This window comes from Neoarius graeffei, chromosome 1 (assembly GCF_027579695.1).
Source record: "Neoarius graeffei isolate fNeoGra1 chromosome 1, fNeoGra1.pri, whole genome shotgun sequence".
Taxonomy (NCBI): Eukaryota; Metazoa; Chordata; class Actinopteri; order Siluriformes; family Ariidae; genus Neoarius; species Neoarius graeffei.
The window spans coordinates 2775782-2793373 of NC_083569.1; the positions used below are offsets into that span (position 1 = coordinate 2775782).

General features: G+C 42.7%; 1 protein-coding gene and 1 non-coding gene across 2 annotated transcripts; one reads left to right on the top strand and one right to left on the bottom strand.

Moving 5' to 3' along the window:
• Positions 1–2149: 2149 nt before the first annotated feature.
• On the bottom strand, positions 2150–16432 carry acbd5b (acyl-CoA binding domain containing 5b). The gene is made up of 11 exons (XM_060931173.1): positions 16360–16432; positions 14255–14375; positions 14097–14169; positions 13882–14023; positions 13420–13494; positions 11060–11260; positions 10901–10980; positions 4280–4479; positions 2755–2938; positions 2374–2428; positions 2150–2280 (listed from the first exon to the last, which is right to left on the bottom strand). Exons 1-11 carry the CDS (start codon positions 16430–16432, stop codon positions 2150–2152), a joined length of 1335 nt encoding a protein of 444 aa, XP_060787156.1.
• trnat-ugu (transfer RNA threonine (anticodon UGU)) lies at positions 5667–5739 on the top strand. The gene has a single exon. It is a non-coding gene; the product is annotated as a tRNA-Thr (tRNA).
• Positions 16433–17592: the final 1160 nt, after the last annotated feature.

Here is a 17592-nt window from a genome sequence, read left to right on the forward strand (position 1 = left end):
CAAGAACAAAACACTTACAGTGTGTGCAGTCGGCTTCGTGCGCATTGTTCTGCACCTCTCGGAGGAAGGGGTAGGTGCCCTGTAAATCTTTGGAAAAGGTACATTTTCTTTTCGGCATAATTGCTGCGGCATTACTGCTGCTAGCTGTTCGACAAAGAACATTCGCGCCAGTTAATGTTTATTTTACTGTTGCATGGCAACACGTTCTGTTGTCTGGAATAATGTGGCTAAATAAACACCCATGCCACAGGGCCAGGGAAAGTTTGCGATTCCTGTCAATTCATCAAAATAGTAAATGCAGACATTTCTCCGCTAATGATTCCCACGCTGCTCAGTCGCAAACGTCGCGAGTGGCGAAAACCGGGACATATCCGTGTCCCGACAGACTTTTGTCGGGACTCGGGACACACAACCCCAAATCAGGACTGTCCCGGTAAAACCGGGATGTCTGGTCACCCTACCTCAGGAAGAATTAGCAAACAAGAATGACAAAGTCAAAAGGGGAAAAAGTCACAAAGGTGTTTATTCAGTCCACACAAAGTGATGCTAATGTATAAACAGACAGAAATTATACTATAAACTCTAATAATAAATATAGAACGCAGGTATAAACTTGATGTAAACGACTTTTAACGGTTTACATCTACAGGCTAATATGTTAAGAAATATTTTACAGCAGTCATATCTGCTAATCAGCTAGCATGACATTTTGCTAGCTTGCTTCACAGTTAGCAGAAGAAAGTAGCTTATATTTAAAAAAAAAACACAGTAGCGTAGCAAATAAACATTTTAAATATAAACAATTTAAATAAAGTATTTCATTACTTCTGTTAAATGTACAAATAGTTTGTCCTTTGCTTTTAAAAAGGTGACTTGTGTCTTAACGGCGCGTCACTCGAGTTACCGCCAGTTTTACATCATTTCATTTATAACAAAATTTACATCATTTGAGGTTTTTTTTTATTTTTAATCAGTTTTACATATGAGTTTCCACAAAATGTATATTCATTCACATTCTTATATCAACTTTACACAACTTGAATTATCACCTAGCTTAAATAATTCAATCACTATAAATCAATTGTATAATATTTAACGAGGGTTTTTTTTTCATGATTTTTTTGTTCCTGTTTGGTTTTCCTAAACCTCGACCTCAAATCTGATTCGATCCCTCAGATCTCCATCACAGTGATGGTAACGGGCGGGGCCCTAATCATGGGGCCATGGTGAGAAAACCTTAAAGTGCATATCACGGGTAAATTCAGGAGCAAGATCAATGTAATTCTCCTATTTTATATTAAACTTTGGTCAAATATCTGTCACATTTTGCATTTTGTGCAATTTTTCTTTACCTTGCGCAATACCAGAAAAATTCAGTTGAAATCGAGCCATTTGAGACGAATTGGTCCGCCTCTGAAAAAACTTGGCATTTGGATTTCCCGGCAAACATTGATTTTCGTGACGTCGCGTGCGGGACGCCTCCCTCTGAATCCTACGCCAGCGCTGGTTTGTTTATGAGAAAACGACCTGGTGGTTTTCTGCAAATTTCTTCAACATTATCGCGTAATTATTAAAATGGTTAACAGATGTATCGTAGGAGGGTGGAGCAACACCAATCTTGATGGGATTAGTACTCATCGTTTCCCACATTATGCTCAGGCGACAATTCCATATTTCAATGCAAAATCGCTAGCTGCTAAACTTGGTCTACACAGGCTGTGCACTGAAACCGTGCAAGCTCGCGCAGCCTGCTCGCGCAGGTGACGTCACAATTCTGGCTCCAGACTCGCTTGGGATTTTTCCAGATGCGTTTTGTTATTTTATTTTTTTCTGCTGTAGACAGATGGCCTTGTGCAAAATGGATGAGTGTGTAAAGGGACATACTTTCATATAAAAAAAAAAATGAATTTGGTCCAGGATATGCACTTTAACACAAGGGCGCATTAAAATCAGGACTGGAGCATGACGTGTACAGATGTTTTTGGTTGCTTTAACATTTCAGCCGTGTTCTCTTCATCTGCATCGTAAAGATTTATACCTTCGTCTTCCTGGAAGTGAGAAAGCGGCCCAGGTGAGCTGAGATGCACGCGAGTGTACACTTATATCATGTCTGCACTTCATTTTAGCATAAAGTTCACATGTTTAAGTTCTATAAATATACAATGTGTTGCACCAACCTTGTCTTCTTAAGGTAAAGCTGCACTAAGAAGTGCGCGACAAAAGGCCAGACGAGTAGAAATGCCACTGAGATTTGGGGGATGACCGATGGACACATGGGAACTCGCTATTAAATATTAAAAAAGACATAATAAAACTGAATATATATTTTTCAGTTTAAAAGACATGCACCAATTTTCCTTCCTTTGCCTACACTTACCTTGTTAGACGGAGATGTATGAGGCTCACAGCGGACAGCGAGCCTTTCAACCTGAGAAGAACATCACATCGAGAAGAACATCAGGATTTCTCCTTCTCACCAGCAGAGATCGCTGTTTCCTTATTAATGACTTCAGTCTCATTTAAAACAATCGTAACTGCCACATCCTCCACAGGAAAACTCATTTTTGCTCCATACATTTGTTTATAAGTCTTTTAATATTATAAAAGCAAAAAAAAAAAATCTCAACTTGTCATGTTATCAAGAAACCGCAAGCCATCTTAATCAACACCTTCTGGCCAATCAGAATGCAGACCTCAACACTGAGCACTGTGATGTATAAAAGATCTGGAGTATCAGAATAACATCTTCCTCACCTGCGCCACGGCCCGAGCCTCCAACGTGTTCAGCCTCGCCAACACGCTCCGCATGTCGTCCTGTAACCGTGACAACACCACGGCGATCTGTGTGTTCACCGGATCCGTCACCACACGCTCACCGTTCAACGTCACGGCATCACTGAGCGGAGCGACGGATTCTCCTGCTAAATTACACCCTGAAGGACAAAAGGATGTTTACAGAAATTATTATTTTATAGAGAAAACTTCTCCAAAAAGTCTTACCATTCGTTCATGTATTTTACAGCAGACGTGCTATTTGAACAATTACGGTAATTTGTCTGTTTGTTTATCTTAGAGTCACGGTACATTTTTTGCCAGCGTCTTAGTGTGTTTATGGTACAGGAATTACGACAGTTTGTTGTGCTATTTGAAAAATCACTTTTAGTTGCCCATTTGTTCGCATATTTACGGTAGGCATGCTATTTCAAACATTACGGTAGTTTGCCTGTTTGTAAGCGTGTTTTTGGTATATGTACTACATGAGCACTTAGAGTAGGCATGCTATTTTGAAAAATTAGGGTAGTTTGTAATTTCTAAAGGCCAATTTATGCTGACAACGCAGTCCTTGCAGACGGTGTCGCAGATAGCGTCTGCGTAGCCCCCCCCTTCGCAGATGCTCTGCGCGCACCTCCCAAAAATTGTGACCACCGCAGAAGCCTCGCAGACAGCGTCGCAGACAAGAGGGCTCTGATTGGTCCACTCTACATCCGCTGTACACGCACTTCCGCTTCCCTACTTTCCCGGTTTGGTTTGGTTTGTTTTCACGACCGCCGTTTTTAAAAACACGAGCGAAGATGGAGCAGCACGAAGAGCGGTTGATCGAGGAAGTGAGGAAGTACGTACATCTATACGACTTCAGTTCTAGTCATTATACGTAACCGGAGGATAAACACTCCACTAACCACACCCACCAACTACTCCTAGCGATTTCGCGCCCCCTTGCGTTGTAGCGGTGAATAACATCGCGCACGCCTATTACTCCCCGCTCAACGATAAATTACAACTGTCTGCGAAAAGCTATCTGCGAAAGCCTTGTCGCAAGAGCATGCAGAGGCCTTTAGTAATTTCTGAGTAATTTTACGGTAGCTGTTTTAAAGTCCAGTATTTATGGCACTTTAAACATTTAATAGTAGTGTGTTTACAGTGCGAGTCATAGTCCAGCAGTTATGATAGCTTTTATAATTTGTTGGTGTTTGTATTTGTTTTTTTCTAATTGTTGCAGATGTGTTGCTCTGTTTGTTGGAATTCTATTCCAGTATTTACGGTAGGTAAACTCGATTGAGGCTTTGATGCTGTTGGTGGTAGATGCTCTAATTCAATGCACTGCAAACAATAAACTTGTGTCATATGGGCTAATTTGCAGTAATGTAGTGATTTCGCAGCTGTTTTATTTCGTCTAGCAGCCTCGAGCACGATTCAGGGTGCAAATGATATCAAGTGCACTCAACATTAACCCTTCTGTTCTGTTCAGTTAGACAGTGTAGTAGTTTAAAAGGCGGATATTAAAGTAAATCCCTGGCCTCTTCCTCTCCCCGCTGACAGGATGACAGATTGGACCGGTCCATGTGCTGCTGTGCAGAAGGGGGGAAGTGCTGCTCCCTGTGGTTCTCCATCCTGACTCACACCCTCATCCTCTGTGTTTCCCCCTCGCCCCTCTGGCTTTTTGGCTCGAGCTGCAGCTGCTCTGAGGCCTCCTGAACCCTGGGGAGAAGAACATGCACTCGGGTTTATACTAGCGTTGGGGAAAACATTACAGGAGCTGATGAGGGTCTGTTTCCCATTGCAGTACCTTGTTCAGTCCTAAGAACGAAGAGTTAAGAACAATGCTCAATGCTGATTGGTTGTGGCACAAAATGTGACGCCAAACATGCCAAGAAAAAATAATAAACAGAATAATTCCTTGCTTCGAGCGCTGTCATCATCCTGCACAACAATGTTTAATTTCTCCTCAATGTGTGACGGTCAGTGTCTCTGTGTGTCAGTCCTGCGATAACCTGGCGACTTGTCCAGGGTGTACCCCGCTTCTCACCCGTAGTCAGCTGGGATAGGCTCCAGCTTGCCTGCGACCCTGTAGGACAGGATAAACGGCTACAGATAATGGATGGATGGTGTGACGGTCCAAGAAGCAGAAACGTTCAATTTTTTTAAATATATGAAGCATTTATTACGCTGAGTACCTCTTTTTCATCAATAACTCGATCAAATGAATATTTTATCCTGATACTTTCAAGCTGTCATTTTGAGAAACATTCAGATTGTATAAATTCACTCATTAGTCAAACTCCAGGGCATAAATTAAATATTTGCATTGACCACACCCACTAATTTGCATATAAATAGATGCTAATTTGTGCACTGCATATTTATTAAAGCATTAACATACATATTCGTTCACCATTTTGGTCATGTGGAAGCTGTATGAAATCCTGTGAGGAAATCAGCTTGGACTTTTTTTTTTTTTGCATGTTGTCAAGTTTGCCATGTTTTTAATTCATGTAAACATTCACGCTTTACTCGTAGCCATTTAAATTGGATTAATATTAATAAACCTAAATAATGGAGAGAACAGACAGAATGTCTGTCCTGTAAAGATGTAGACTAGATTGTGTGTGTGTGTGTGTTTATCCATCTATTGTTGAAATCATGTAAAAGAATAGTACTAAAGTGAGTCATTACATCATCACTACTTCCTTCCGCTTTGGACGTGGACCAATCAGGAGAGAGCTTGTTGGCTGAACTCCAGGTGATTATAAAAACAGGAGGTGAACACCCTGGAAGGCAAACACGTTATCATTCTCTGCAGCCTGTGTGGTGTGTAAGTTCTGAGGGTGTGACTGAGCAGGGCTTTGGATAAGCAAGTTCTTCACAGTTTACAAGCCATCTCGTAGGGCTCCATAGCTCAGTGGTTAGAGCACTGGTCTTGTAAACCAGGGGTCGCGAGTTCAATCCTCGCTGGGGCCTTTGAGTATATTTTGAAGATAAAACCTCACAGGCTCAAATATACCTGGTCTAACATGGCAGGGAGTGAAATGTGTGACAGAACTACTGGAATTAACCTTTAAAGCCAGAACAGAACCTAAAAGGACCTGGGCTGATCATTAAAGTATACTTTCGTAGATAAAACCTGATTATAGAAACATCTACATTTTCTAGAAAACCCCTTCAAACGACCCCCACACACACACGCAGTGAATTGTATTGTTGGGTATTTAAATATCAATATTATAAAAAGAAATAATTTCTTCTAAACTGTCCAGCACTAGGACCCTGAAGAGCACAAGCTGACCATTTACATGGAGACCTCAGTTCTTCAGAATCCTCTCCAGACACCACAGCATAGTGCTGAGCGCAAACATTTGGAACCTCCATGGGTTTTGAATGGAAGGAAAGCAAAACCATGCCACTATTTTTCACTTTATTGACCAAAAATAGAACTGCAGAATTTAAAAAATGTAACGTGGGAGAATTCTGCAACGAGACAACATGGAGGCTGTTTTCAAACCAAATGTGGCTTAGAGAATTTATTACAGAATACTAGGAGGTGTGTGGAAACCTTTGAATTGCTGATATAATAATGTGAACTTGTCAGCATACACTGTGTGTCCTTTTTTAACAAGAGTGCTCTGAGAGCACAATATCCCCCCTGGTAACTCGACCATAACTCTGGTAAAATGCGACTGAATTGAACAAAATTGCAATATGCATATTACCGACATATAACAAAGAATCCTGTCAAGTTTCGTGAAATTCCTCCAAAAATCGTGAGAGGAGTTGATTTTCAGGAGGTGAGCACCCTTCCTGGGATGGACGGACAGTTAGTTAAAGTCCTTCCAACGCCTTACAGTACCTGGTATTCCTAGGCAGTCTCCCACTCAAGTACTAACCAGGCCCAACTCTGTATGTGGCGCATTGGGCGGCGCCGATCTCCGTTTCCATAGCCCTCGGCCTCTCGCCTATTACACAGCTAGGGTTACAGTGGGGGGCTAGTCCTCTGGTAACCACGAGAGTTTAACTCCCCATGCACATCTGTATTGCAGCGTGCCTTGCCAGATGGCAGTAGGTACCATTTTTATGATGGTCTTTGGTATGACCCGACCACGAATAGAACTCACGATCTCCCGATCGAGAGGCGGACACGCTACCACTAGGCCACTAGTCAGTACAGACGGACAGTGCCATGACATAATCCCCCTTTGGGCCTTTCGGCCAGCGGGGGATAAAAACTGTGAGGGAAGTTGATTTCAGAAAGCAAGCACACCTTGATGAAATTGCCAAAGTACAAGTTTGTGAATAATCAAGGACATAACTCTGGGAAAATTTGCCCAAATTAAACAAAATTTCAACATACGTATAGCTGTCATATAACAAAGCCTTCTGCCAAGTTTGGTGAAATTCCTCCACAAATTGTGAGAGGAGTTGATTTCAGAAGAACGTACACCCTCATGAAATTGTCAAAGTACAAGTTATTTAATCAAGGGTCACAACTCTGGGAAAAATTTCACAAACTAAATTAAATCACAATCTGCGTATTACCGTCATATAACAAGGCCTTTTACGAAGCTTCGTGAAATTCGTCCAAAAATTGTGAGAGGAGTTGATGTGAGAAGGCAAACACACAAGGGCGCAGATGGCACGGGGGACGGAGGGGACATGTCCCCCCCCAGATTTATAGTGACCCCCATCTGTCCCCCCCACCCACCGTCCCTACGTAAGGCGCCACACATAGGTAGAAAAAGTGAGGATTAGTGTTCCGTTAGTTAGACTAACTTACACTGCAGCACAAAGTTGAAATGGCAGCAGCAGCAGCCTTGTCAGTGATCAATCCACATTTTCCCCTTCTTGAATCGGTGTAGGCTGGAGCAGATCCTTGCAGAGTTGGGAAAGCAAGGTGTTCATTTTCCACGTAATTCTCAGTTAATAACACTGCACAGCTCATCCATTTGATAGCAACGGTGTTTCTGCTGCGACTAATGGTGCGTTCAGTTGTACTCGTAAGTTGGAAGTTTGAAGTCGGAAAAGCATTGAAATCCAGCATCTCCCAGCATAAACGTTGGGGTTTTCGTTTCATTTCATTAACTGGCCATTTTTTTCGAATTCCATGTTCCATGATGTCCCAGTTTTTAAACTGGGAAGCGCTCAGTTCTGAGGTTATGTTGTTCGGAGCTCCAAGTTCCGACTTCCAATGTAAATGTAACGCACCGTCTCGACCCCGGGGTCCTAAGGGGAGCTGGGGACTTTGCCTGTCGCGGTAACCATAGTGATCATAAACAACTGTCTAATGACTGAGCTGGTGATCTTTCTGCCACATTAAGCCAGAGAAGAGGGGGGAAAAAATCACAGCATTTGTTTCAAGAACCAAAAGATGTAAATATCCTCTGCCTGTTGCCTTTCCCAGATGTGACAAATACTTGTTTTGTAATGTTGAGTAGCTAGTCTGATAATAATAAGAAGGAATTTGGCCTTACCTGAAGTAGGCTAAATGTAAAATAACAGCATTCTCGGCTGTAGGTGAATATCTTTTAATGTTGTTATTTTTATGTATAATGTTATTTTAGTAAGCAGTAACTGTTAACTGAAATTATGAGATTCAAGATGTTAACATTGTCCTCCTGGCCTGCAGGCAATCCCTGGTGAGGTCAACAATGAAAAAACAAAAAAACAATTACAGGGTTTTTTCAAAAACCGAGCAATGTTGACCAGGTAGGCCTTTGTCTACCAATGTTCATTCAGTTAGAAAACTCACAATTCAAATGTATATTGAAGCTTCAGTACACACACACACACACACACATATATATATATATATTAGTGCTGTCAAGCGATTAAAATATTTAATCGCGATTAATGTCGCGACTGTCATAGTTAACTCGCGATTAATCGCAATTTAATCGCACATTTTTGTCACATGAAAAACCATGTAATTCTCTTATCAGCATAAAAAAGTGAATGGGCTTGCTCACCGTTCGAACTACGGGGGTACTCGGGGGATCTGAGATCCCCTGAAACAGACATGAGATCCCTTGAAAACATGATTTGGGAAATGTTGGGGGGTCTCTAAAATATTGGCAAAATGATGTTTATTGACATAGCAATCGTGTGTAACGGGAAGCATTTGCATATCCGAAGTGAGCGCGCGATGGAGATCCGCGCTCTGAGACAAGCGCAAGCAGCCCCCCCAAGGGAAAAAAAGGGACCCCCCGAAAATATTGGCATAGTTCGAACACTGGTTGCACCAATTTTTTTTTTTTTTTTATTGCAGAGCATAACACGTCTTGTCACAGCCACTGCAAAGTGGGGCTGGAGCCGCCGATGGGAAAACGAAACCTAAGCCGAGCACCGTGGCTCTTCGGGGGAGGGCAGAGGACTCTGGCTGTGCGGGGCGTGGCATCATGTCACAGAGCGTTAATCTCGCGATAAAAAAATTATTGCCGTTAAAATTGAGTCAAGTTAACGCGTTAATAACGTGACATTTTTGACAGCACTAATATATATATATATATATATATATATATATATATATATATATATATATATATATATATGCATTTACACAAAATGGAATCATTTGCTGACAGCTCAGTCCCCCCCCAGTTCAAAAATCCTATCTGCGCCCCTGCAAACACACCTTCATGAAATTGGCAAAATATAATTTTGTTAATCAAGGGCTGTAACTCTGGTAAAATGCGACCGAATTTAACAAAATTACAATCTGCATATTACCGACATTTAACAAGGAATCCTGCCAAGTTTCGTGAAATTCCTCCAAAAATTGTGAGAGGAGTTGATGTCAGAAGGCAAACACACCTTCATGAAATTGTAAAAGTACAAGGTTGTTAATCAAGGGCCACAACTCTAGTAAAATTTGACCAAATTGAACAAAATAACAATCTGCGTACTACCGACATTTAACAAGGCCTTTTGCCAAGTTTCGTGAAATTCCTCCAAAAATTGTAAGAGGAGTTAATTTCAGAAGGAAAACACACTCATGAAATTGTCAAAGCACAAGTTTTTTAATCAAGGGCTGTAACTCTGGTAAAATGTGACCCAACTGAACAAAATTACAATCTGCGTATTACTGACATATAACAAAGAATCCTGTCAGGTTTCGTGAAATTCCTCCAAAAATTGTGAGAAGAGTTGATTTCGGAAGGTGAGCACCCTTCCTGGGACGGATGGATGGACGGGCATCGCCATGACATAATCCCCCTTTGGGAATTTTCAGCCAGCGGAGGATAAAAATTATTTGTGATAATAAAGGGGTATCTGTGAAACCAAATGCATTAAAATATCCTGATTAAAAGAAAGTTCTTTGGTTTTGTGCAAAGGGTGCGTAAACTTCTGCACATTTCATTGTCAGAAATGGCGAGCTGAGGTGAAGTGAGGACCCAAGAGCAGACTCAAGACAGGCAGTGTAAAACGGGGCAAAAAAACAAGGAACATTTTAGGCAGGGGGAATCAAGAAGACACAATAGCAAAGGGTTGTAGCGAGGTGAGGAAAGTCTACGAGAGACAGTCTGGCAACTGGAGTAGCTCCAAACAGTTCTTAAGAAGCTCCCTGGCTGATGGGAGAGGCGTGGTAGCAGGTGTGGGAGTGCCGCTTGAGGGAAAATGGGCTTCAGCAGGGCAGGACTGAATTCCTGTCCCGGATCCGGCCTGGAAGTCCCACAAACTCAGGCATGGATGGACTGGACCAGACTGTGACAATTTCATAAATGACATAACTGGAAGACCCTCACTGCAAAGGGAGAATCACGGAAATTTCTAGCGATCTGTCTGACCATCTCGGACACGGCTCATGATAGTTTACAAGACCAAATCACTTTTAAAGCACAAGCTCCGCCTACATCTTTAGTAAACGCCCTACTTACTCTGCGCTGATGGTGAAAACATAGTCTTGACTGTTCATATCTGAGGATGTTGTCAAAACCAGCTCCTAAATCTTAAACCTTTATTCATCAAGTGATGATGAACTGGGGGGGGTGGTCCCAAAAGCCTCGTAGCACAAAGATCATCGTTAAATGGTAGAGCGAGGATCACAATGAACACTCTCTCTCCTAGGTAAGATGCGCTTAGCGTTAAGAGGCTTTTGGGAAACCCGCCCCGAATGATGGTGTGTTTGTACCTTTTCAGCTCTCACTGAGTGACTGCACACCTCACTCAGCTGATCCGGCCCACTGACATCACAACCATCTGTAAGGCAATCTGACATCATCAGTGACATCATCACCCGGCATTTGACAGAGTATTTCATGCAATTTGTTTTGTGTTTATTCTCCAATACCATCAGTGAGGAGCTGAAGAAAGCGATCTAGAGAGTCTCGTCTCGTCTCTCGTCTCGTCTCTCGGCTGTGCTCCAGCTCCTCCTCTTCCTTGTCCATATTTAAGGAGCTGTGTGTGCTTTTGGTGAGAGAGGAGACGCTGTCAATACACACCGGAGATCCTCCTCTCTCATCTCTGTAGTCCAGCGTCAGACTCATCACATCTGTGCAACAAACACTGGATATAATTACAATGGGAGAATTATAGAGGAGAAAATAAAGAGAACATGAGAATGAAAACAAACCAATACGTCTTACTAATTAATGCAGCTAAATAAAATAATTAATACCAACACAACGATCTCATGTACATTTAAAGCAGCCTTCACTGAGACCGATAGAGACCACGCCTCCTTCACTGAGACCGATAGAGACCACACCTCTTTCACTGAGACAGATAATAGAGACCACGCCTCCTTCACTGAGACCAAGAGACCACGGCTCCTTCACTGAGACCGATAGAGACCACGCCTCCTTCACCGAGACCAAGCCTCCTCCATTGAGACTGATATAGAGTCCATGCCTATTTCACTGAGGCTGATATAGAGACCACGCCTCTTTCACTGAGGGCGATATAGAGACCACGCCTCCTTCACTGAGACTGATAGAGACCACACCTCTTTCACTGAGACAGATATAGAGACCACGCCTCCTTCACTGAGACCGATAGAGACCACACCTCTTTCACTGAGACAGATATAGAGACCACGCCTCCTTCACTGAGACCAAGAGACCACGGCTCCTTCACTGAGACCGATAGAGACCACGCCTCCTTCACCGAGACCAATAGAGACCACGCCTCCTCCATTGAGACCGATATAGAGTCCATGCCTATTTCACTGAGGCTGATATAGAGACCACGCCTCTTTCACTGAGGGCGATATAGAGACCACGCCTCCTTCACTGAGACCGATAGAGACCACGCCTCCTTCACTGAGACCGATATAGGGACCACACCTCTTTCACTGAGACCGATATAGAGACCACGCCTCCTTCACTGAGACTGATATAGAGACCACGCCTCCTTCACTGAGACTGATATAGAGACCACGCCTCCTTCACTGAGACCGATAGAGAGACTACACCTCCTTCATTGAGACTGATATACAGACCATGCCTCTTTCACTGAGGCTGATATAGAGACCACACCTCCTTCACTGAGACCAAGAGACCACGCCTCCTTCACTGAGACCGATAGAGAGACCACGCCTCCTTCATTGAAACTGATATACAGACCATGCCTCCTTCACCGAGACTGATATAGAGACCACGCCTCCTTCACTAAGACTGAGAGACCACGCCTCCTTCACTGAGGCCAATATAGAGACCACTCCTGTCTCTATATCGGTCTCAGTGGAGGAGGAGTGGTCTCTATATTGGCCTCAGTGAAAGAGGCGTGGTCTCTATATCAGCCTCAGTGAAGGAGGCGTGGTCTCTCAGTGAAGGAGGCGTGGTCTCTATATCAGTCTCAGTGAAGGAGGCATGGTCTCTATATCAGCGGTCTCAGTGGAGGAGGAGTGGTCTCTATATTGGCCTCAGTGAAAGAGGCGTGGTCTCTATATCAGCCTCAGTGAAGGAGGCGTGGTCTCTCAGTGAAGGAGGCGTGGTCTCTATATCAGTCTCGGTGAAGGAGGTGTGGTCTCTATATTGGGCTCAGTGAAGGAGGCGTGGTCTCTATATCAGCCTCAGTGAAGGAGGCGTGGTCTCTCAGTGAAGGAGGCGTGGTCTCTATATCAGTCTCAGTGAAGGAGGCATGGTCTCTATTATCAGTGGTCTCAGTGGAGGAGGAGTGGTCTCTATATTGGCCTCAGTGAAAGAGGCGTGGTCTCTATATCAGCCTCAGTGAAGGAGGCGTGGTCTCTATATCAGTCTCGGTGAAGGAGGTGTGGTCTCTATATTGGGCTGAGTGAAGGAGGCGTGGTCTCTATATCAGAGGTCTCAGTGGAGGAGGAGTGGTCTCTATATTGGCCTCAGTGAAAGAGGCGTGGTCTCTATATCAGCCTCACTGAAGGAGGCGTGGTCTCTATATCAGTCTCGGTGAAGGAGGTGTGGTCTCTATATCTGGCTCAGTGAAGGAGGTCACTGAGCCCGATATAGAGACCACACCTCCTTCACCGAGACTGATATAGAGACCACGCCTCCTTCACTGAGCCCGATATAGAGACCACGCCTCCTTCACCGAGATTGATAAAATGACCACGCCTCCTTCACCGAGACTGATATAGAGACCACGCCTCCTTCACTGAGATTGATATAGAGACCACGCCTCTTTCACTGAGACTGATGAAAGTGGCGTTTGTATGAATAAATGTAAAAAATTTACCTTCAGCATCATCGTCCTCCTCCACGTCATCATCTACACCTTCTCCAGAACTTCCTCTCCACTCCTCACTGCTTCCTGTTTCACAAAACTTACACGTGACTAATGTTATTTTACTGTAATAATAATCTGATGAACTGCTTAAAACAAATCTGACCACTCAGTGTGAATCACAATAAAACATAAAAAATTATTCTGAGTAAAATCAATTTGTTCAAAGTCTCATTTTTGTGATATTCAAATTAACACATATTTATAAAGGATATATTCAGTGCTCTTTTACGTATTTCAATGCATCTTTTAAAGATATTTGTTGTACAAAATTTTTTAAAAATGTTGTGTTAATGTTTACTTTCATCGGGTGCCATTTCATTCTGAGACAAATAGATCTTTTATTGACTTGACGATTCTGTTTCTGCGTTTTTAACTCCTTGACACAACGACTCTGTATATTTTAAACGACACCTGAGGACATCGTCGTCATCACAGGTTTGCTGGTCGTGTCGGTATCTTCGTCCTCATCCTCATTTTCCACCACTTCGTAAAAGGGTTCGAGCACGTCCAGCAGCTCGGACACCTCCTCCGTCACAGGAATCATCTCCAAAATCTGAACAGCGGAAAAGAATGATCCTGAACAAGTCTATTCTGTAAATGTACACGACTGAAATGAAGCAACTCACCAGGAGGATCTCGTCAACGTACGCCTTCATGGCTTCTTCCTTAGACATGTCACCTAATGCTTTCCAGGCCTCCCTGTACACACACACGTATTAAAGAGCAAATCGATACTGACTTTGACTTAACCCTTCCTCGTGAACGTTGCCGCTGTTACACTCACCACTTGTCTTTACTCGGCGCGTCCCAGCCGCAGGGTCTGGCGGTGTTACAGGCTCCGACTGTGGCTTGTTTGTGGAAGGTGTAAAACTTTATCAGCAAGTCATCAGACAGCACAAAGACACCTGAGCAATGCAGAGACGGGACACGCCAGTATACTGGTGAGGAGTGTGTTAAAAATCAACAATAACACACTGAGACGTTACAGCGTGCGATGTTTAATTACACCTGTCTCAAGATACATACAGTGCCTTGCAAAAGTATTCACCCCCCTTGGTGTTTGTCCTGTTTTGTCGCATTACAAGCTGGAATTAAAATGGATTTTTGGAGGGTTAGCACCATTTGATTTACACAACATGCCGACCACTTTAAAGGTGCACATTGTTGTTTTATTTTATTGTGACACAAACAATAATCAAGATGAAAAAATTGAAATCTGGAGTGTGGATAAGTATTCACTCCCTTTCGTATGAAACCCCTAAATAAGAGCTGCTCCAACCAATTCACTTCATAAGTCACATAATTAGTTTTTTAAGATCCACCTGTGTGCAATCAAAGGGTCACATGAGTTGTCACATGATGTCTGTATGAATCAACCTGTTCTGGAAGGATCCTGACTCTGCAACACTACTAAGCAAGCAACATGAGAACCAAGGAGCCTCCAAACAGGTCAGAGACAAAGTTGTGGAGAAGTATAGATCAGGGTTGGGTTATAAAAAATATCCCAAGCTTTGAATATCCCACAGAGCTCCATTAAATCCATTATAGCAAAACAGAAAGAATATGGCACCACTACAAACCTGACAAGAGAAGGGCACCGACCAAAATTCACAGACCGGGCAAGGAGGGCATTAATCGAAGATGCAACAAAGACACCAAAGATAACACTGAGGGAGCTCCAAAGATCCACAGCGGAGATGGGAGTATCTGTCCATAGGACCACTTTAAGCCGTACACTTCACAGAGTAGACGGGGCTTTATGGAAGAATAGCCAGAAAAAAGCCATTGCTTAAAAAATCATGTTCGGAGTTTGCCCAACAGCATGTATCAGACTCCCCAAACACATAGAAGAAGATTCTCTGGTCAAATGAGACTAAAACTGATCTTTTTGGCCATCATGGGAAACGCCATGTGTGGCGCAAACCCATCACCCTGAGAACACCGTTCCTACAGTGAAGCATGGTGGTGGCAGCATCATGCTGTGGGGATGCTTTTCATCTGCAGGGACAGGAAAGCTGGTCAGGACTGAAGGAAAGATGGATGGCACTATACAGGGCAATTCTGGAGGAAAACCTGTTTGAGTCGGCCAGAGGTTTGAGACTGGGACGAAGGTTCACGTTCCAGCAGGACAATGACCCTAAACATACTGCTAAAGCTACACTGGAGTGGTTTAAAGGGAAACATTTAAATGTCTTGGAATGGCCTAGTCAAAGCCCAGACCTCAATCCAATTGAAAATCTGTGGCGTAACTTGAAGATTGCTGTAGACCAACACAACCCATCTGACTTGAAGGAGTTGGAGCAGTTTTGCCTTGAGGAATGGACAAAAATCCAAGTGGCTAGGTGTGCTAAGCTAATAGAGACATACTCCAAGAGACTTGTAGCTGTAATTGTAAATAGGAGGGTTGAATACTTATGGACACTCCAGGTTTCTGTTTTATTTTCATCTTAATTATTGTTTGTGTCACAATAAAACAACAATGTGCACCTTTAAAGTGGTCGGCATGTTGTGTAAATCAAATGGTGCTAACCCTCCGAAAATCCATTTTAATTCCAGCTTGTAATGCGACAAAACAGGACAAACACCAAGGGGGTGAATACTTTTGCAAGACATTGTAAGGAAAAAAGTCTGATTTGCTTTTCATTCATGTGATCAAACAGCAAGTACTGTACTGTACTATTGTGTTTTTTTTTCTGCAATGCATGATGGGTAATAGGTCATGCATTGTGAATCCCAAAGCTCCAGAGAAGACACCACACTGCATGAAGACTCACATACCACAAAGTCTTCTTCAGATGGCGTTTGGGATGCTTCTAGTAGCAGTACATGTTTAACTGAGCAGATAATCCCGTCATTACAACATAATAACATGTAATAAAGAGTTATTACCACATGCAGGTAAAGTCCTCATCACTTTAACAGCTGCTTCGAATCTTCTCTGAAGACTGGAGTCGTTTTCCATCGCTGAAGACAGAAAATCATAAAACATGCAAACAAAAGCAACAGTCTATGATAATAATTATACTTTGTTAGTTGGTTAATGCAACCTGCACAAGTTTAAACACGTAATAAATTCTGCTGACGGTTTATTTTAATAAAAACAACACGTAAATAAATGTATCTGAGCATGTGGAGAGGGGAAACTGGCTGCATCAGCAGGTTTTAATCACGAAGAAAGACTATAATAAAGTCCCCACCTGCTCCTTATCTATTTAACGCAAAGCCTGTGTGTGTGGACATTGGCTTCATGGAGAATGTAGTTTTGAAGTTGATGAGGAAGTGCAGAAAATGCGGGATTTAAACTACAAGACCCACAATTCCCTGCGGTAATCCTATTTAAACCTGATTACACGATGGCTGGATCCCAAATGAGACCCACAGAGCACTAAATATACCCTACATTGTGCCTTTATATATGTTATATAGTCTATTATATAATTAATATCGTGTTTATGAGTTAATATTTTACAAACAAACAATACTGAACCCTGCCTTTGTGTGGTGTTTCAGTCATAACACAAATGAGTTAAACGCGATAAAAGTTTAATTCAGCACTGTAGCTGTTAATTCATGAAGGTTAGTGTTAATTGAACACTTTAACTTCACTACAGATGTATTAATTTATTTCCCCAAAACATCACTTTATTCGTGTAAATAAATCACAGCGTTACAGGACTTCCGGGTTCTCGTGGTGTTTCTCATCGCTGAATACACCGCCTAATTTTTCTATTGGACGATTTAATCACGGCAGCCAATCAGAACACAGCGCGAGGCGCTGGTTGCGAGGAGATCAGGCACAAAAACGGCGCGAGCCTCAATCTAACTCCGAGTGCGGTTTGATTCCAATGAACTCCGAGTCGACTCCTCTTCTGATTCATCGTGCTGGAAAACAATTGAGTCGATTCCCAGAATCGATTCTTCAGAACAGCTTTCTCGGATCTCGATTCCAAAAGAACTAAAACACAAAGTGACACCACATAATGACATATTTAATGGTTTGTTTGGTTTTGTTTTCAAATTTAGTAACCTCAGGAGCGTAATTTGTTTATTTGTGTTTGTATATTGTTAATTAATTTCTGAATAGTGAAACAAAAGTGCCATTTCATTCACCAATAAATGATC